Below are 22,256 nucleotides of genomic sequence, written 5' to 3'. Positions count from 1 at the left end.
TTTAAACTGCACATCACAAGTATGAAAAATAGGAGATAAGACAATGATCTTTCCCGCTCAGATAATAACATGAAAATGACCCAAAAGAACTGTCATGTGTAAAACACAATCATTTGCTGATATCAGTTACTTGCAGAAATTCAAAGTTTCATCTGATAATTCATCTTTTACAATGGCATTTTGCATAATAGTGTTCTTTTCTACCATCCACCTTAATATCTGCTTCAGTGGACAGCTTATCATTTGTCATAATCAATGCTTTCCTGAGGCATTCTAAAGGAAATGATGTGAACGTTGATGTATACAAAGGGCACTTTCCCATACTGTCTGCCCATTTCAATAAAAATCTGTACTCTCTGGCCCAGAGGCAATTTTGTGATTATACATTAAAAGAGAAAAAGTAGACTAATAAACAGCACCCTCAAATATACTTACTATATGTATTTTAGAAGGCTGATGACAAGATGCCTTAGGGCTCATATAACTCCTACATACAGGTAAATTGAGTTGCTTTTGTAACTCGCATACTGTATATCCAGTGTTTCCTCCATCGCAGTTCACAGTTTGATGTGTTACCTGGGCAATATTTTCTTTCTCAATAATGTGTTTGAAGTTAATACATCACCAACAAACTTACACAATATCAGGTTTTGTGGACAGTCAAATTGGTGCTCTTTTATGCTGAAGATTAGAAATAAACTTCTAACAGCTAAAAGTTGTCTATTGCAATTCTGAATGGGTGAGCTGTTGGCTGAAACTTCACTGTGCGTATTTGTTTACTAGTGTCCAGAAGTAGGAATTTTTTTTTAAAGGCAAATGGCTTCCTTCTACAGAGTAGATCTTCATGCAAAATTATGTTTTCTTTCTTTTGGTTTAATGGTATGTACCCACTTTGTTTTGGATTGGAGAATTGCAGACTATTGAATGGTTAGGTTACCTGGCTCCTTTACTAAGCTCACACACTCTTAATACACATTAAGACTTCAGATTTGACATAGAATGCACTCAGCATGTTCAGAACTTGTATTGGGAATTGAGTATTACAAAAAATACAGTAGGTTTCTTTTGGTCCTAAACCTCTTTGAATACAGCACAGATAGCACAGTTGCCAATGCAAATAAAGCTGCTGACACACATGGGTGTTGATTTACCAAAGGCAAACAGGCTGTTCAATTTGCATGGGAATTTTCCCTTAGTTTAGTGAATGAGGTAAAGCTCTGATGAATTCCATCATCCAATTCTTTGCAAAGTGACTTTTAACCATATTCACTAAGCTAAGGGAAAAGTCCCTTTCAAAGTGAAATTTCCCTGGCAAAGTGAACAACCTATTTGTCTTTAGTTACGTCGACACCACTGCATTTATTCTCAAATCCTCTGTTTTGTCTGGAATTTTTCTGCCCTTTTCTCTGGATTTTGATTACAGGAGTCTGATTTAGATTTGTAAATGGAGTAGACCTAAAAAAAATAGAGCCAGTCTATTCACGAAGCAGCCGAAGGATTTAGCCGTAGCTTCGGCCGATCCTTCGGCTAGCTTCGGCCCCAGGACCCCTTCGGTTCAGTAGAACCGAAGTGCTGCTGTACGGGCTATTCACTATAGCCCGTACAGCTCCCGAACTTGGCCTAGCGGCTCAATCGAGTCGAACGCATATGACTCTGCTCGCCTGAGCCACGCTGAAAGCCGAAGCTGGCCGAGCCTGCTTCACGGCTGGCTCCGGCCACTTGCAGAGAGATCAGCGTCCCTGGTTACCAGCTAACCAGGGACACTGATCTTCAGACAGCCTAACTCTCCCTGGTGTTCCCGGAGTCTCCCGCTCCCGGTCGCCAAGGAAAGAAATATTGCTTTTTCTTTCTTATTCTGACACGGAGCCGTGTCAGAATCGAAAAAAAAAAAAAAATAATTTTTGGCCATAGGAATGCATTGCTAGATTCCTATTGGCTATTTCTATGTGCAATAGCCAATAGCAATATAGGGCTGAAATCAGCCGTACCAGCCTGAAGTGAAGAGCCGAACAGCGTTCGGCTCACTTCACTTTAGGTTGGTCATTCACTCGGCTGCCTACGGCAGCTTAGTGAATAGGCCCAATAGCTTCTAATGGCAGGAAAACAATGTTTGCATTGACTCAACATTTTGCACATAGGTTGCAGCAAAATGATGGTTTTGAACAGCTGAATATATTCTGCTGAGGGTCACACTGGTTTTTGGGGCTATTAAATGTTTGGAACTGTTTAGCAGTCAGATTTTCTCAACTACTTGATAGTCTGTAAAATACTTTTTAGTAATGGAGCGTTGCTTAAGCTTGCCATGCACCAGTAAAATTTCATTTAAAAAAATTCATTTTTGGAAGTTTCCTTTATTCATTAATAGTTAAAGACAATCGTTTTCGACCGCAGTGATATAAAAAAAAAAAAATTGAAGGACCATGGAAAATTTGGTCTTGAATGAATGAAATTTTAACAGCGAATGTGGCCACAGTCTATGGTTTTCATTTGAGAAACTCAATTTGTTCCAAAATCGAATGCTAAATTCAAACGAAATTTTGATTGACATTTGTCAAGTCTCTGATGGTATTATCGTATGTTCTGAAGAGATTTTTTTGTATGAAAGTTTATGTATGTATTTTTTGTGTGAAAGTGTATGAATGTATTTTGTGTGTGCATGTTTGTACAAAAATCTACCAATGTAAGGCAAGTATACAAATCAAAGGTAAACTCCATAATTGACATACGTATGTGCTATTTGTACAAACAAACAGTGTAAGTAACCGATTCTGTACTTATATAAGTCTGAGAAAAAGGGAGGGTTCGCTCTTTGAACCAGTCACTCACAGTGTGAGCATGCTTACATGACAGGAGAGTACAAGAAGGTCCTCATCAGTGTATTGTTACCCTACTGTCCATTCACAAGCTCGGATAGGATCTGGTTCAGGTTACATTGGTAGATTTTTACATTCTGCAATGTTGTCTTGCAGAAAGGTCTGAGGATCTGGCAGCTATGTTGTCCAGCAAGGGGGTCTGGATCACAAGATTGGCTGAACAAAATTAGTTGGCTGAACTCCAAGGAGATATATAAAAAATGAGGTTATTTAATAAAAAAATGTGTTGCTTCCCCAAAAATGTAAACAACAACCTACTGTGTACCCTCTTTGTGCGTTGTGGTCCCTTTCCCTGACCCCTAGACACTACAAGACTCAGTAGTGATGTACAGGTCAGTGGAAGCAAATGAAAGGGGGGTGTAGGCATTTGACACTCCTGGAAGTCTTGAACATCAAATACTTGGCCGGAGGCTGCAGTGCTTGTAGGCAGAGGAGTTGCCGCCTGCTGGAGAGGGAAGTATTCACATTCTTCTGTTGCAGGAACTGATTGTTTAGATTTGTCTTTGGGAAGTTACTTTAAATATTGACTTTTTTCATCAGTCCCTTGTAATTCTTTTACAGTAGAACTTAAACTAGGAAGTTGAGGGGCGGCATCAGGACCCAATGAGGTGTGGTGTATGCAAATATGCTGACGAGGAACATTCTGATAAAAGAAAAGGGATGAGCTTATGAGTTGCTCCTTCACTGTCCAATCACAGGCAGGGAGCAGAAAGGTGAGTAATGCTGGTCATACACGGCTCAAATGTGGGCGTTGTTGGCAATACCCAGCTTCACAAAAGCCAATTTAAAAATCGACCGAGGCAAGTGGACTGTTATTGGCTGAACAGCGACTACATTGTATCAGATGCAGTCATTGTTTGGGTATTCAGACAACCGTAGGTACCATAGCCGGCAGCATAGCTTCCTCTATCCTTGCTAAACAATCTGGTGACTTGGATATATGGCTAGTCTTAGCTGTAGTGCTTAATTAGTGTTAAATTTAACGACTGGATACACAGAAGTGCAAACCTTTGGCAGACAAAACATGTTTATCAACTGTGCTTTTAACTGGTTGCTTGGAGTTCAGATTTAAAACTATTTAATGATAATTGAAAAAAACTGTGAAAATGAATAATAGAAAGTCCGAGGGAGGAAGGACAATAACACATAAAGGTGTGGCAATGCTACTTTCTTGTGCTGTCCATGTTACCATTAACTGTAGCTGAAAACAAGTCAAAATACAGTCAGCTCTGGTGTGCAGTATTACTGTAAGAATCAACTTTTATTATTGATGGTGTCTGCACACTGAAAGGGAAATTATAATAACTGCCCACATGAGCAAGACTCCTGGCCAGCAATAAAATGCAATGTCATCTGTTATTACTTCCTGTTAAAGTATATATGTCCACAGGGACCAATAGCAACAAAAGAACTGATTAAATTCTAAACAGAGGGCATGAACCTCTCTCTGAAAACAACATGGCTTCTGTTTCATAGGACCATGTTTCCCATGTTAAAAAAAATACTACCAGGTGGTGCACTGGGCTTAATGATGGACAAATCTGTAATAGATTACACCTATACCAATATTCTTCACTACATACACAGTACATATAAAGAAATAGTACAAATTTGGCTTAAGGTAAAAACAAAAAATCTAATAATTTCCAACAAGCACAATGAAAATAGTAATAAAAATCATGCTACCAAAAAAGTAAATCTTTATAGAAGAATGTTAACAAAATTGATTGCAGGTTCCAGCCTATGACGGTTCTGTACCCTCTGAGCATAGGCCATGGTGCTATTCTTGGTGAACATTTTCAAAAGGCATGCAAAGGGATGGTCAGAAAGGTGATATAAAAGACCCATAACTTAAATACAATAAAAATAGGCATTAACATGTCAAGGTAATTTCATACCCATTTTTATCTCTGCAGCTTTTATTAAAATAGGATGAGTTGAACTTGCCATAAGGACCTTGTTCAGCCCCTTTCTTTGACGGGGTGATAACGCTTTTCCCAGTCTCCTTTGTTGTCGCCCTCTGGCACGGTCTTTTGATGGAGTCTATAAGCCAGGGGTAGCAAACCTCCGGCCCTCCAGCTGTGGTGGAACTACAAATCCCATGAGGCATTGCAAGATTCTCACAGCCACAGACATGACTCCCGAAGAGAGATGCATCATGGGATTTGTAGTTTCACCACAGCTGGAGGGCCGGAGGTTTGCTACCCCTGCTATAAGCTGTCATGCTGACCTATTATACAGGCATTGTCCGCTGAGGTCACCACCGGGAAACCCGCCCTTAGAAATGTCATGCAGATGTCGCTGGGGGGAGCGCATGTAGGCCAAAAGAGGCTGCATGAGATCATCAGCACACACAAACAACATAGAATGTAAAAAAAGATTAAAAGTGTTTTATCTAAAAAAACATGGCATTTGTTTGATATACAGTGCATTAGCAAACTCAATGACACCCAGTTAAGATTTACATCTACTTTAAAGAGGAACTACACCCACCTATGCTTCACAGCCAGGAAAGGTGCCATCTTAGCCTCTATTTGGTTTACAGTTGCCATGGTACTGTAGATATGATCAGCTAAGACATTAGCCATTTGAGGGCTTGAAAGTTCATTTGAGAGATGCAATAAGCACACTGACAACCTTGACAGTTGACATGCCTTAAAAGTAACTGTTTTGCGAGACAGTTAAATTGGCGGGTTAAGTTGCTCTTTAACATTAATTATAATGTGCTGAGTGTCATATTTACATAATAAATCAACTTCTAACAAAACTTAATCTATGCTAGAATGCATTAGGCTATATTTTACATCAATTGACAGGCTCCTTCCTCAGAAACTCAGTTTTGGTTGTACAAAAAAACATTTTTGGATTTCTTCAGCTTTGGAGCAAAAGGGTTTGAAGATCACTGAAGTCCAAGGACACTCTTAGGGCAGAAGACATTAGGTCCCTTACTCACCAGCAATCATTCCATACATAATAAGTTTTAAGTGGACATTCGTGAATCAGAATACTGAATAAAACAGTTGTGTATAACTATAACTTGAAGCAGAACTCCAAAAAATTCTACCTTATTTTTATAACTGCAATCAACATCCTCTACTCCTAAAATCTTGGTAATGGAACTCACCTATCCTATATCCTTTACAATACTGCTGGTATGCCCCTTTCTGGATAACTTCCTTTGAAGGGTTGACAACACTGCAAAATGGCATCCCAATTTGCAGCAGCATTGCCCCCCCCCCCCAAGCATCTCCCTATCTCCCTATGCGACAGCAAGATGATGTAGTCATGGCAGCGCTTTGCTGAGGGTAAAGTACCAACAACAGCTGCTCCAGTTCCTCATTGTCAAACCTGTAGTGCTATCAGGGAAGAGGGTGAATCTGGCTTTGACTAATATGCCTTGAGTAGCTACCCATTAGCCCTGCAGAAGGGAATAAAAAGGGGAAGCTGAGTGGTCATATGACTGCAAAAAAACCTACTAATAAAAAAACGACCAACTTTATATGTAAAAAAAATAGTATTAAGTACATGGATAGCAGTGTTGGACTAACCATGCAGAACATACAGTATCTCACAGAAGTGAGTACACCCTTCACATTTGTGTAAGTATTTTATTATATCATTTCATGTGACGACACAGAAGAAATGACACTTTGCTACAATGTAAAGTAATGAGTGTACAGCTTGTATATCAGTGTACATATGCTGTCCGCTCACAATAACCCAACACACAGCCATTAATATCTAAACCGCTGGCAACAAAAGTGAGTACACCCCTAAGTGAAAATGTCCAAATTGGGCCCAAAGTGTCAATATTTTGTATGGCCACCACAAAATATCCTCTCCCTAAAGACCTGAGACATATGTGTCATATAGAATTAAATAGTGGACCACAGACCTAAACATGCTAAGCAATGAAAAGTAGACTGCTGTCACTCATCTATCAAAATGTAGAAACTAAAGCTAAACTCTGATTGGCTGCCATGGACTACAGCTTTATCTCTCTTTGCTCCAGTTTTTCTACCTGATCCATAATGTATTCAGGCAGTTAATACGCCAGGCTGCCATTCAGCCCGAAGCATCAGGGAGGTCTGTATTTCCCAGTGAATTAAAATGCTAAAAATGAATTCCATCACCAAAATGGTAGCACACGTGTGGTTTGTATGATATGTTGGTTATTTTAAAAGAAAGGTGTACAGCTCAAATTCAATATCACCATTTATATCCACAAGAAAAGATTACCAACAATTAGTTCATATCCACAATTTTCCAAATATAGTAAAAACAATGTTTAAGTATATACAATATTGTGTAGGCAGCACAGTGATTTAGAACATTGTGGTGGATTGTTCAATTCCCTTCAGGAACACTATTTTTATGGAGAATCTAGGTTCTCACCCCCTTTGCATGCATTTTCTTCAGATGCTATGGTTTCCCCCAACAATCCAAAAACATAATGGTGGGTTTTCTGGCTTCCTCTCAGACTAAGTAAAGTAAAGTTTGTGAATGAGTGTCAGAGGAACACTATATTGCAAGCTTCTTTAGGAGCTTAGGGGCTGATATAAATACTTATAAAAACTTCACCTGAAGTTTTTTATTTTGGATGGAAGGAAATAGGATTCCATTGACTGTTTTATCTTTTTTCCTGCCCATGCAGCATGAAAACCTTTTACCTATCCATAGCCTTACTGGGAAATACCAGAGTTTAGCTGTGAGCTGAATTCCCTGTTTTCATCTCCAGAGGGCATTCTTTATGCCATTCTATGGGTAGTCGAATATGGGGACCATGATACCATGACTATGGGGTCAACAGCCCTCTAATGCAGCGGTCACCAACCAGTGGTCCACCAGAAAATGTTGGTGCCCCTCTGATTCCGTGCAGGCTGGGCCGTCATTGAAGTGGCACAGAGGCTATATATATACATATATATACACACACACACACCTATGAGAAAATATTTCTATATGAGGAAACAAAGAATATGAGAATATATAATATATATATATTTATAAAAAATCCATATTAGTGGTCCGCGGTATTTAAAATTATGAATTTAGTAATCCATGAGGTCCGAAAGGTTGGAGACCGCTGCCCTAGTGGACTCTACACTGCAATATATGGAAAAAATATTAAAAAGAGGGTAAGCAAAAGTAAGAAGTTCCGGGCAGAGGGAGATTTCCCTGCTAGAGTCATGGACAGTAATAAGGCTAAAAATAAAACTCTGCGTACTCCACTCAAAACTAAAACAAAATGGTCTTCAGTGGCATGCGGCTGTAACACATAGCAAGTTGGCATTCTAGAGATGGAGGATAACCACTAAAAATACTATATCAATGGAATCTGAATGTTTTCCACACTTCCTCCCACAATCCAAGAACATACTTATAGGCTAAGAGAATTAAACTTGCTCTCGTGCGGGCACAGAGGTCTTCTGTGTGCCTTAAAATGTTCTGAGTCAGCTTTAATATGAATTTATCAAGAGCAACGCTTTGACCTGCTTGGTTGCATATCTATTCTTCAATATGACCACAGGAATCATGATTGGATTCAGCTTTCTCTCTTAATAGGTGCACAAGACACGGTCTCACGTAAAAACATATTAGTGGTTGAGTTAATTAAATGTGGTTGTTTTAGGGCACGCTTAAATGCATTGCTAATTTGACTGCTGTAGTACTGATTTGCTACATTAAAAGACATATTTATAATATTATGATACCCTGGCCTAGATGCTAAAGCACCTTTAAATCCCACTTGTTCAAAATATTTGTCTCTCACAGTATTAATTGTTGGCTGAATATACATTTAGTTCTAAAATACTGCACAATGGTGTATATAATAACTGTATTGAATGTCTTACGGTATGTTAATTGGAAAGAATGGCAAGTGGTGCCAAGTATATTGTATGGCAAAAAAAACCTACATCTGTTTCACTGCAATAAAAAAAAAAGTACTAGTACTGAGAGAGAATAAAACAAGTAATATTCAAGAATAAAGAGATCATATAGATCCATAAATGTGGGGAGATCATTATAGGTGATCATCTCTTAAAATATGACAATTTTTCTTCCTACTTGAAACTACATTCTGTAATCGGGCTAATATGATAAAAAATGGGCACTGTATACTCACTTATACTGAGCTCTTGTTAAGGATAATGCCAGCAGTTTGAGAGGTGAAGATATGCATTAAGGTCAAACAAGGTTACTGTTACTGTAAAATACAAATATGCCTACATTGCTATCAAAAACCCCATAAAAGACAGGTCCTACAGGAATAAACTGAAATAAGATATCAATACATTTTATGGTAAAGGGAAAACAAGTTCCATTTTAAGAGTAATATTTTTTCAGTTTGAAACATCCATAAAAATATAAGTGAATTTAAAGCTCAAATACAGCTATTACCTTAGAATCAGGAGCATCCAGGGACCACCCAACTGCCTGATTTAAATGGTGGATACTGGTGTAATGGATATCAGTGTTCAAGCAGTAAACATCACCATTCATATTGCCTTGTCATTATGTATCACATAAATATCATTCTGCACTTATTTCAAATATAGTTTATTAGTAAGTGTGTTTAAAAATAAGCTTTTTACTGGCATAGAAAAAATAATACAACTATTATTATTACGACAGCTTATACACTAGTACAATTTTTTTTCCAGTAGCGAATAATCTTTGGTAAGTTTCCAATGTCGAAGGATGACCAACCATCATTGAAGAAAGAAACCAAAATCCTTTACAGTGATGGAGATACTTTGAAATATGGAATTCTATAGTTCAGTGTGTGGTATATCTTTGCAAAAACCTGTAAAAACAGACACAGCTCAAATTACAAGAAACACAACATATCATATGGCTTTAAGTAGTCATAGCTACGTAAACAGAATTTAGTAAGTTACTACCCTACTTTCATCACTGTATTGAAATAAATAATTATTTGATAAGGTAATATAGGATCAAAGGACATTCTGTGAACTGCAATTTTCAGGTCAAGTAGAATTGCCAAGTGAAAGTTTTCTGCTTTATAATGAATAATGATGACAGCAAAAGCAGAATTATAAATAATACAATGAAATGTACTGTAAGAGAAAATGCCATCTAATTTTCTTGCCAAGATCTAAGATCTTTTTATAAAGCACCACTAAATGAGTTCTCTCCAGTCCAAAGCTTTATTTTAAAATGTGACATGTCATATGTAACGGTCCTCAGTAGATTGCTTGCAACATATATTTGGATTAGAGCTGTAGATATAACAGTCTTGTGCTGATTACTAGAAAATAGTGCCCAATATTAGCCTTCCCATACTCTTCTTTCATCGAGCTGTGTGACAGGTCCACTGATCACGATGGATTATCATTTTTTATCTGGCCCACCATACATAATAAGCATTTGTGTATCTTGTGTTCTGTTCCTCACATTGTACCCAAATTGTAAGACCACACCTTCCCATAGAACAAACGCTCCTGTAATGTTAACATGGTACAACTCAGTCATCAGTCCAACTATGCAGCAAGGAGTACAAGTAAAGATTTGCTTTTTCAAATAGGCTACTATTAAACTACTCACTGTGTTTTAATTGGTTTTGAATGAGCAATTTTATTACATTAGTTTACATACATTTTGAGTGTATACTCATTTTATGTTGTTTAACATTTCGCGGCTAGAAAATTAATTTTCAAGATATCATCTTGGGCCAATCAGGTTTAGATTAAAGTTTTCTTTTACATAGGAAAGAGAAACACTTTTAACAGGAGGTGACAAACTGCAAGGTTCTAAAAACATAAGCATTGAATTATACGTGCAGTGATCTCGGTGAGTACAAAAAAAAACTAATTACAATCTCTGCATCTCAATGTGTGCTAAATACAAAATATTACCTAACATAATGTGTTCTTGCTAGAGTTTAAAAAAATATATATATTTAAGTAAGTGAAAGCTATGTGATGTGAATCCTGTGGCCTCAACAAGCTTGTGAAGTTACCAAAAGAAGTAAGCACCCCACAATGTTTATTAACTCTCTAATATGTCCAGCAAGCAGTGGTAACCTGCTGACGTTCAGACTCACCATAGTCCTAAAGAGGCAAGTAGGGACCTGTAGTTCAACAACATTTGGAAGGCCAGAGGTTTCCCAGGACTGTAGATGCAAAGTGTACACTACACCAATTGTTGTGTTGCCCAGATGGCAGGGGGGCTTCTACAGTAATGTATCATTATTTTTAGGACAGAGTAATAAAAAGGACAACTATTTCTAGTTCATATGTGAAAATATGCAAGTACATGGTATATCCTATTTATATAATTTTATCAAATGGTAAAATATATACTAAAATTATTATAATTATTATTTTAAAACAGCCTTAATACATGTGGGAACCAATCACAAATAATAAGGCTATAAGCAAGGCTAGCAATACATTTTTGTACAGTTTAATTAGGAGAAGCCATATGATAATAACAACAACAAAAATGCAACTCGATACTTATTCAGTTGAAATTACATTTTCAAGGAGAATTATTTGTTTCAAATCCACTTTTCCACACACTGTACACTGTTCAATAAAGGCTACTGTGCTTATTTTTGTTTTGTGTCTTTTATTTAACACCAATAACCTACTAACACCATACGGATATATTTTATACTGGCGTAAACAGCTACCTTTGGAGTCATCCTTATATGCCTCGGCCGAAATACAAAATGTATTCCTTAAGCGGTGTAAAAAAATAACATTCAAACACAATCTTTTTGTTAAACTCAATTAATAATAACAACTTGGTAATTAATAAATATTACTTAAAATAATTACCTGTGGGGAAGCTAAACCGAAAACAAAGAAAATGTTAAGATAAAGACAAGAATTCATTGTTTAAATCTAGCTCAGGCTTTTCGGCCTACACTGTGCAGGCATAAAAAAAAATAATTAAATCGAAAGTTAAGCATTGTGGTTAGAGGAGGATTCTTAAACATACCTGAAAATTAGACAGATATTGAATAAACTGTGATATCTTACTTGGAGAAAAAGATTATAAGTGATAAACATCTATCGATTAACACGTATCATTTTTTTTTCAAACTTCTGAATAAGCTTTGTGCTTCTGTGATGTGCTATTCAAAAGCAAGTATTTGAAAATCTGTGAGTTTACCTGCATGGTTCCATAGATGGAATACTGTATAGAAAAATGTCAAAACTACTATCAACTTCATTTACAACTTGGGCTGCATGAGAGGAGATCTATAAGCACATACTGTTAGGATTAAATATTTATTTAAAACCTCAGGGTTTTTTCTTTTACATACCAAGATCTCAAGCCTTCATTTTAAGATGTCATTGGTTCTAAAATCAATATTTTATCTTGGATACATAATGCATCCCCCCCCCTTAAAACAGACTGGCTCTATGTGGTGAAGCAAACTACACTGCCTGACTGCTGAACAATATAAAAGTGTGCTTGTTATTCGTTACAAAAAGACCAAATCGTCTAGAGTGCAATACGTTCTGTTATTTTTTTAGATCATTAATATTTTAAGCTATGCCACTTATTTAAAATGTGAATCACCCAGGGTGAAAGGACAGAAAGCTGTTATGGCTGGCATCTATTCCACAATAAATAAACCAAGAAAAAGGCAAATGGTGGAAGTTCTTCACATCGGCATCACTATTTACTGAATGGATTGTGATCGTTATTTAAAAAAAATACTTTTCTTTTAAACTGGATAAAAACAGTTTCCATTAGAGATAACCAGTAAATGTCTAAAGATCCACCAGAATGGCTATAGAATAAATGTCAACTTGACGTTTCACAACTAAACAAGCAATAAAAAATAATATCGGTAAAGGATAAGGCCTACGATTTCAGAGGTTTCCCAATGACTGAAAAAGCAGTTCTGACAATGAACTGTGATGCTATTTCAAACAGAAGAAAAAAAAAACACATGCAAGCCATAATGATTAGCATCACGCTACAGCAATTGAGTGTTACAATAGTAAACAAGTAATATAATTTTAAGCATTTCAGCGAAGGGGAGGGATTTCAGTCTGCTGGAACACATAGATGGCCCAATCTTTACAACTAACAGAGCTGGCATAGTATTGAAAAATATTCCGCAGTAATAGCGATATCATAAACAGTACCTGCTATCTCAGTGCACAGCTTGTAAGCGAAATTGGAAGCCTCCTGGGTAACAAGTGAAAGTATTTCTTCATCATTCTCCTCTACCACACGTTCACACTGCAAGAAATTAGATACCGTGTGTAGTCAACACAAAATAACACCAACTACTATATTACATTAATCAGATATTGGAGTCTTTTACAATCTACAATTTTATTTTATATCCAGAAATGCCAATATACTGAATGAATATACAAGACTATAACTACATATATATAATACAGAAAATTATTGGGATTAAATATAATATATAAATATGAAAAAAGATTAAATAGCTGCAATTTATTTTCTGATTAAGCAATACCAACAATTTTGAAAAACAAGTTTCATTTTTCTTATTTTAATAGAAAAAATAATTTTAACAAATGCAAAGTGTAAGGTAGTGAAACAACAGTCTAAAAATATTGAACACTACTACAAGACACTAAATAAATACATTCATTAATTAATAAAATTTTTATTTGTGGAAAAATATGTACCAAATTAATATTTAAATGTATTTTGAAAATAATTGTTATACATATACAATATTGCCAAATAAATAATACAATTGACAACTGATATTAAAACTTAGAGTGGCTGTTGATTTTTGTTAATTAAAAGGTGAAGCAAAATGCTGACAAAGTGTAAAAAACAAAACTAAATGCTAAAATGCTATATTTCATACAGTTGTATATGCTGGTACACTGCTGAAAAGCACTCATACACTTTAAAATACATATTAGCATGTCTTATGGATTATGGTGTTAAAAAGAAAATGAAAACAATAAAAAGAAACAGGCTGAACAACTTACGGCAAACTTTAAAGGACTGTCATCTCCAGGATTGAATTGGAAATTGTTGAAATCTACTGAAGGAAAGTCTTCATTCCCTCTGGGTGCAAACCTTTTGAATGACTTTTCCTTAGTTTTAGGGTCATAATATAGGCTATATTCATCCATTTTTTCACATATACTTTCCAAAACTTCTGTTAGGTATACTTCAGATTTCACTAGGGCAACCTTAAAATCAGAATTGTACTGCATAAAATTAAAGCACACTTACAAACATTATCTCAAGAAAAAAACCCTTAAAATATATACCCTTCAAAATGGCAATAACTGTCATTATATTACTTAGAAGATATAAATAGTTACATAGTTTCCATACTTCTTCTATGACTATGAGTTGTAGAAAGCCCTTTGCTTATAATAGTTGTTGTACGCCATCTCCAATGCAGCTGTTTTAATGCTTCCCAGGGGCTTTGTGTAGAAAATAATAGCTTACAAAATGTAACTTCTCCCAGGTTCTACTGTTTCAGCTTTATTTCATAACAGCTGGTCCATGTCTTTGTCTCGTTCGCTTTCCTCCTGAATTAAGCAAGAATTCAAGAAGCTTTTACACACTACCTACATACTTAGTGAGTGCCTCAACAGCAAATACTCAAAGGGTCAAAGAGCACCCAGTATTCTTGGTAACCAGCACAAAAAGCCCACTCCCCAGTCTAGACAGGTCAAGGTGCAAAATGGTCCTATCTCTGTTGCTTCTTCCGGATTGGGGGTGTGAAGTGAAGCCAAGTGCACAGTAAACAATACTGATGCATCTTTGGGCCTTTCGGAGGCTTTCTCTCCACCCTCTGCTGATCAAAGTAGGAAGTTTTCATGACAACCACAGTCAAAGGGGTCGAATCACAAATGAACTAGATTTCTGCAATGTTGATATATCCAGTCTCTATTGTCTCCTTTCAGACACAGTATGAACCCTTCCGGTCTCAATGACTACATTATAGAGGCACTTTCACATGTGTGCTTCATTTACACAAAGGGTTTCCTTGCTTCACCACCATCTGGACACAAATCAAATAAATACAGGCTGGAGAATTAAAATTTGTGGCTAGCTTTTATTGTTTCATTCATGCTCCATTTAAAATTCAGCCTTCTGGATGTGACATTTGTTTCTGAGCTAAGTAAAAAAAAAGACAAAGGAAAACTATATTGTTTGTAAGGCGCATTGCATTGAATTCACAGTTGGATTTTTTTTTTTAATCACAGAACAAAAATCGAAGCTGTGACAAATTTAATATAATTTGCTGTTGCAAAAAATATAGAAAAAAAAAACTATTTCACTGGTAATAATATGTCAGAATGCATTGTGCAGAAACATTTTATGGTGCTACAATACACTTATTAAACTTTCAGTAATGTTGGTAAATGCCAGACTGCAAGGTGGACACAATCTAGATTTGTTTGTTTTTACCCTTTCTAGGCTTAGTTGTGCACACTTTAACATTTAATGAAACTGGCAAATAAAAAGGCCAAATGCAAGGACCCGGCCACACATCAAACAAGCAGCAATAAATGGCTGCATTTAAAGCAGAAATTAGCTTGGGCAAGTTTGATGTGTGCCACTATCATTTTCAACCCATGCTATTTATCCACACAATTATACATAGCTGAAAAAAAGGCATTTTTAACACCTAAATGTAATGCTTGGACAGCTGATGAAACTTAAATCCATTGAAAAACATATGCAGACGGGGTCTGTCTGAGCTCTGCTGGCACCCATTGCAGAGGCTAAAACTGGCACCACCCACAGCTGCATCAGTCATCTGAGAATGCGGCATTGTTACTGTGAGTGACAGCAACAGCACACAAACCTTTGCTTCCAAACTCATATCACAATATACAAATTAAAGAACATTGCCCACTGCAAGTTAGGTCACACTGCCCAAGGCCGACCACACAGACAGCATAACTTAGGTGAGTTCTATGATAACTTTGATGTTCGTTTTTGGCTTATGGTCTTTCTAAAACGAAGATGAACAGACCCTCAGAAAATCCCTCCCTTCCCCTAAATTACACCTCTACTGTTTAATGCCTAGTGGGTATTGTCTACGAGGCTGTAAAGGAAAGCACTTGGTTTTCTCTGCTCTTTGGAGATACAAAAAATGAAAGCATAAACTTTCGAACCACTAACATCTTTTGCTATGTAAAAGTCAATCTCCGACAGACCACTGATATGACTGTTTGCATTCAGTGAAAGGCATCTGCATTGTATGACAGTTGTTTATTAGGAAATGATCAGACAATACAGAGATCTATGAAAACATGAGCAGTCTCCAACACACATTTTACGATCCAGCCATGAATGAAGACGTATTAACTGTGCCATCGGGGTTATCACTGTGGTACAATGTAAAATTGATAGAGAATATTTGGCCTGGAGAGTAAATCGCAGTGTCCTGAGTTCAGCAGCTGTGACTGTTACCTGCACAATTTCTGACGTGTCAAAACAGCTATCCTAAGCATAGTTTGTGTATATGCTGCATGTAAGCTAAGGATGTTTTGTCTTAAAATGTCTGTAAACTCTAACAATTAACTTTTATTTGTTTGCTTCCTTTTGGTCTGTTAAATATACCATTCAAAGTGTTTTGATATATCCTCTCGAGAAAAGTATAAAAAAAACTGGTTGACCTTACCACCTCTCAACTTCCTGCGGTGAGCTGACAACGCTGCCTCAGCTGCACTGAAATCTCAACTAGTGTTATCAGTCCTGCCCATTTCACTTCTGTGGACGATGGAACACCTCTTCCCCAATGTTATTGAGATAGGGAAAGGGGGAGGTGTCTTGTAGTCAAAATCAGAAGCAGGCTGCCTAAGGTGACAACACTGATCCTCTATAGATACAGTACATTGAGTGAGCATAGTCATCCAAGGACAGGAAATTTATTACTGGCAGGATCACCAAGTGAAATAAAAGCCCACATCTAAGCAATGGTAAGTTTGGGTTGAGATATACTTTAATGTAAAAAAACCCAGAACAAAACAATAAAGAATATGCTAAAAATGTACAAATGTTGCTTCAAAGACAAAAATTGTTATACAATTACATTGCCAACTGAATCTAAACTCCACGGAAACATCTAAATACACAGATGAAATACATGTTATACTGTTTTCCCTTCCAATGTATTTGTATGTTTTATCAGTCTTGTGATTCAGACATTGATAGACAACATAGTCCTGGACCTCCATTGCAGTTAAGCAGCCAAATCTGGTCCAAGACACACCCTAGTCTGCTGTCTGCTGTTGAATTAATTATTGTGTTCATCCCTCCTGCAAGCATATTTACAATGCTAGGCTGACAATGCTGTACCACAGCAAACCTTGTTTGGCTCCTGATGCCTCCCTCTCTCTTCCAATCCTAAGGTTGATTTACTAAAAGCATATAGGCTGTTCACATTCCAAGGGAATTTTCCTGTAGCTTAGTAAATGAGGTGAAGCTCTGCTGCCTTTCATCATCCAATCATGCGAAGGCAATTTTTTTTTTTTTCCCTTGAACAAGGTTAGGTGTTTAAAAAAAAAATGTTTTACCTCATTCACTAACCTAAGGGAAGATCTCCTAGCAAATGACATATTCCCTTGCAAAGTGAACATCCTTCTTGCCTTTGGTAAATAACCCCCCCCCCCCTTTTTTGTACAAAGGATTACAGTTAGCTGATACAAACACATTCAGATATTTAAACTAGCTGCTCTAAAAAATGCATTTCAACATTTTTCAATGAATTAGTTTTTGCATTAATCAGTGCATTCAGTATCCACCTGAAATTCGCATATGGTAAAAAAAAAAGTTTATATTCTATTTGTGCCAATTACTAAAAACAATATACACTGGCAGTAACCTAGACTGTCATGTGCAGAACCGATGCAAAGAGCATGGGATCATTGTACAGTTAGCTCTTTCCCAGAATGTAGATAGGGAAGAGAAGTAGAGATTTTGCTGAATTTTAGATAATGGTAAAGTCAGTAAAAGCAAGGATGTTGGAAGGGTTTTCCCAAGAATGGGTGTCCTTCCTATACCATTGTGCACAAAGGTGATTATCTTTTAGCAACTCTGTTAATATAGCCCCTGTGGTAACATGGTGCTTCTATTAAAAGTTCCTTATGGTCATCAAAAACATTTGATGAACACTGCTCTTTTGTCACATGACCTCTGTGATAAGCTGTTACATGACCCATCTTGTGAAATAGACCCACTTATATGGAACCTCTGAAAAACATGCGCTTATTCTGGATGTTGGCCCTATCTGATCACCACCTTCATTTCTTTAAGTATAACTGAAACATGGTGTTAACTGTAGACAATTGATTGGAATATAGAGAGGCCATCAGTAAGAGAGGATGTATTCATACTCAGAAAACTCTGCAAAGTCATGTGTCATGAGTACATCCTGTATTAAATATTTATCTGTAAATATAAACATTAATAAAAATTATAAGACTTTACTTTGACAACTTGTTAACTTTTACAATTAAAATACATTCATCTCCATGGAGATAAATGTGAGAGCCAACAAGGTAGCATATCCTGAAATTTGCATTCCTATAGCAGTCATTGAGCAAGGCGATGACTGCACTTTCTGAAGTACAGATAATGGTTAGATGATGTAATTGATTAGCATATAAGCTAATCACTTTTAAAACAGTTGTTACAGAATCCTTGACAACCTCTCATTCAGTTCAAGTTCCTCTGGCACCCAATGCAAAGATGTCAAAATGCTAACTCCCCCAAACTGAGATGAATGGAGCTTGCACATACAGGTGAAACTCAAATAATTAGAATATCGTGCAAAGTTCATTTATTTCACTAATGCAACTTAAAAGGTGAAACTAATATATGAGATAGACTCATTACATGCAGAGCAAGATAATTCAAGCCGTGATTTGTCATAATTGTGATGATTATGGCTTACAGCTCATGAAAACCCCAAGAACCCCAAATCCACAACCTCAAAAAAGTAGATTATTACATGCAATCAATAAAACAAAGATTGTACATAGAACAATACCGGACCTCTGAAAAGTACAAGCATGCATATGTACTCAGTACTTGGTTTGGGCCCCTTTTGCAGCACTTACTGCAATTACTTTTGCACGATATTCTAATTATTCGAGTTTCACCTGTACAGTAGTTGGGCCAGTGCAGGCTATAAAAAAAATGACAGCCGTTATCCACCGCTCCTAGGGTGTTACCAACTCTGGTCCAAAGACAACCAAGCGGGATGGGGGGTATTAGTGGTGCTGCAACATGGTTAAAGCAGTGTGATTTAATAATAAAGAATATTATTGTTATTGAAGCATTTCCCCCCCCCCCCCCCTAAAAAACCCAAAACAATTACAGATGAAAAAGGGAAGGGACTACGTTTTTAAGTCTATACAACACAAACAAGGGTACAGCTGTAGCTTTAATAAATGAATGATGAACAGGACTGGGCTGTCACACTGACAGCTTAGCCCTGCACATTACACTGGGAAAGATGCTCCAGTGTAATCAGTGGAACTTTGCTGTCAATTTGGCAGCTAGTTTACTGTGTTCTGTTTATCAAGGTAAGTAAAGCACTCCTGATACAGCAAGGCTTCACTGATTACTTACTTATGGGTGCCTCTCATGCCTTGGTCTGGCCCTGCTCTTATTGCAACAGTAGCTGAGGAGCAGTGCTATGTACAGTTACTGTATCCCTAAATATTTATTGGGAAACAGATGAAAAATGCTTCTTAATGTATGCAGATGTACTGCTTCTACATTTCATGTGATCATTCAGGGCCAATCAAGAGTGTATGTTGGGAAAGTTAACCCTACAGGAAAAAACACTAGTCCTACAGGACAAGTCTCAGTTCACATTCTCATTAATACGCATTCATATTAATGCTTGTGTCAGAGTGGCTTAAAGCAGACAAAAAAACAATATACAGTGTAACATTTTTAATTGTATGTTGTGCAAGTGAAGGCTCTTGTTTAACCACCTCCAGGTCCCGTATGTGATAGCAATAAAGTTTAGTGAAAAAAGAAAAAAGGGAAAAAAAATTTAAGTTCCACCCAAATTTAAAGTTACACCATAAAAAAGAATAAAAAAACTAATTTTTTTTTTAAAGTTCCCACCCATACATACACGCATGCAAACATGCGTCGGGGGCGCATACGTGCAAAAAAGACGATTGCGCCCATTACGCCGCACATGTTACATATCGCCGTGAACGTCGGAGTGAGAACAATAAGTCTAGGGCCATCAATCACTGATAACACTAAACTGATGAGCGGGAAAAGCTTTTAAAGCGCCGCCCATGGCCAATTTTGGGTATGGTAGTTTTCTGCGATTTCGCGGGTGCGCGCAATTTTAAAGCTTGACATGTTTGGTGTCTATTTACCTGACGTGACCCGATCTTTTATATTTTACCAAAAAACTGGGTAATAATAAATGTTTCCTAACATAATGTAAAAAAAACTTTTTTTCCCCCAAAATTTTCTGTAATTTTTCCTAATTATAGTAAAAAATAAAACCCCCAGTGGCGATTAAATACCACCAAAATACAGCCCTATCTGTCCCCAAAAAATGGTATAAAATTCATTTCAGTACAGCGTTGCATGACGGAATAAACGTCAGTCAAAGTACCGCAGCGCTGAATAATGAAAAATTTCCTGGCCAGGAAGGGGGTCAAAACACCTGGTCTTGAAGTGGTTAAAGAGTGTAGTCCAATAGAGAATAAGTCCACCCCCGCCCCCCAAAAAAAAAAAACAACTTGAAAAATCTCTGAATGAAACAAATGACCTTGCATAAAACTTTCACAACAAGATTTAGGTACTGGGTTATTTTAAAGACAAAAAGTAACAGAACTGTATCAGTCCTTGGCAGGCAAACTTCAATTAGTATGAAGCAGTTAAGGATAGGGGATTCCAAAAAAACTATTTTCTCATTGGGTGGTATGCTTCAAAAAGAAATCACAGTTGTTGCGATTATTAATTTGAAAGTACAGTTGTGTTGAGAAATATGGCATCCGTCTCCAGATTAGTTATCTAGAGTACAAGGATTCTATTAAGCTTTTACCGGATTCAGTTTTGAGGATACTGAGCTTGGTCATACCAAAAGTTCTGATCAAGTGTTGCTAAACACGAGTCTAACTGTACTAAAATCACATGACTAGTCCGGTAATCACATGTTCTAGTTCTGTCAACAAATGCACTATACGCCTAAAGACATTGCGAGGGATGGTTGTAACTTGGCGTCAAATTCTGCACATATGTATGAGAAAAGCAATGTGCCAATCACAGGAGAATTCTCAGAAATCCTGATTACGGCTTCCATGGTTGCATGGAGAGAAAAAAAAACACTTTGTTATGAAAACATGGCTGGTTGTAGATTGCAAAGAATATTGTCTAAATAAAAATAATTGACAAAAAGGCAAATATACAGCTTACATGATTGGAGTTGGCTGATTTCTTCTAAATAAGGCCCACAGTGTAAAAACCAAGCCACTAGTGGCAGGCCCCCCTGCATAATACTGAATGCACTAGAGGCCTGCCATGTCTTTTACCATTGCAAAGTATACTCCATATAACAAAAGAAAAGCTGCTGTCTTGACTTGCACTGTTTCAAGAAAATGCAAAACAAATAGTTCCTAGCCCAAAAATGTCAACAGCTTTTAATGAAAACACACATATTTGGAACCCTGTCCTGGAATGAGACTGTATTTATTTTAACAACTTTATCATGAGATTATGTAGCCTTAAAAAAATGAATATTTAACCACATATGAATAATGGGGAAAATCCCTTTTGCTCTCCTTACATAACATTAACTGGAAATAAAGACACATATTTTTTATCTTGATGGACACAGAAAAAACAGAATATGTTTTGTTTATTAAGGATTACCTGCAGATGTTATACTCTGTAGGACTGATGTATGGAAAAGTGTGCAATTAAGAACATTTCTTGTTGCCTGTAGCAACCAATAAGCTTTCAAATGTCTCTTCTGCAGTACAAGTTTAAATTTCAAACAAAGCTTTGATTAGTTGTTAAGGGCAACAAGAACCTTTTTTGTTAACACACATCTTCTGCATCAACCGATATGTGGTTCACACTAATATCCAAGAACAGAAATAGATATTCTAATAATATCTTTGTTTATCTACATTCAAAATTTAGTTTGGTAACAAACCAAAAATTCCACCAATTTTAAATACTGCTCACAATTTGAGGTATACTTGGAAAGCAGTGCATGCTAACCTTAGGGAACAAATACAATACATTATTTCTAGACATTCCAATGACATTAAAAGACTGTTTGTTAACAAACAAAAACACTTAAGGGGCCGAATGAGCACTTCCAAAATACTATTGGTTTTAGTGGATGTTCTAACAGCATTTCAGGGCATGGTAACCTTTGAAATTGTT

At 36.8% G+C, this 22,256-nt stretch overlaps 1 protein-coding gene across 1 annotated transcript in view; it reads right to left on the bottom strand.

Moving 5' to 3' along the window:
- Positions 1–9,646: 9,646 nt before the first annotated feature.
- Positions 9,647–22,256, bottom strand: part of CNPY1 (canopy FGF signaling regulator 1) — an 83,878-nt gene continuing 71,268 nt past the window's right edge. Inside the window, exons 4-6 of the mRNA XM_018553986.1 lie at positions 13,841–14,047; positions 13,007–13,103; positions 9,647–9,681 (exon numbers count right to left, since the gene is read on the bottom strand). Of these exons, the coding sequence (XP_018409488.1) occupies positions 9,647–9,681; positions 13,007–13,103; positions 13,841–14,047 (339 nt within the window). The remainder of the gene's footprint in view (positions 9,682–13,006; positions 13,104–13,840; positions 14,048–22,256) is intronic.

This window comes from Nanorana parkeri, unplaced genomic scaffold, assembly GCF_000935625.1.
Source record: "Nanorana parkeri isolate BGI_ZX_2015 unplaced genomic scaffold, ASM93562v1 scaffold137, whole genome shotgun sequence".
In the NCBI taxonomy this organism is placed as follows: Eukaryota; Metazoa; Chordata; class Amphibia; order Anura; family Dicroglossidae; genus Nanorana; species Nanorana parkeri.
The sequence above is the reverse complement of the archived record's forward strand: the minus strand, read 5'-3'. Positions and strand labels throughout refer to the sequence as shown.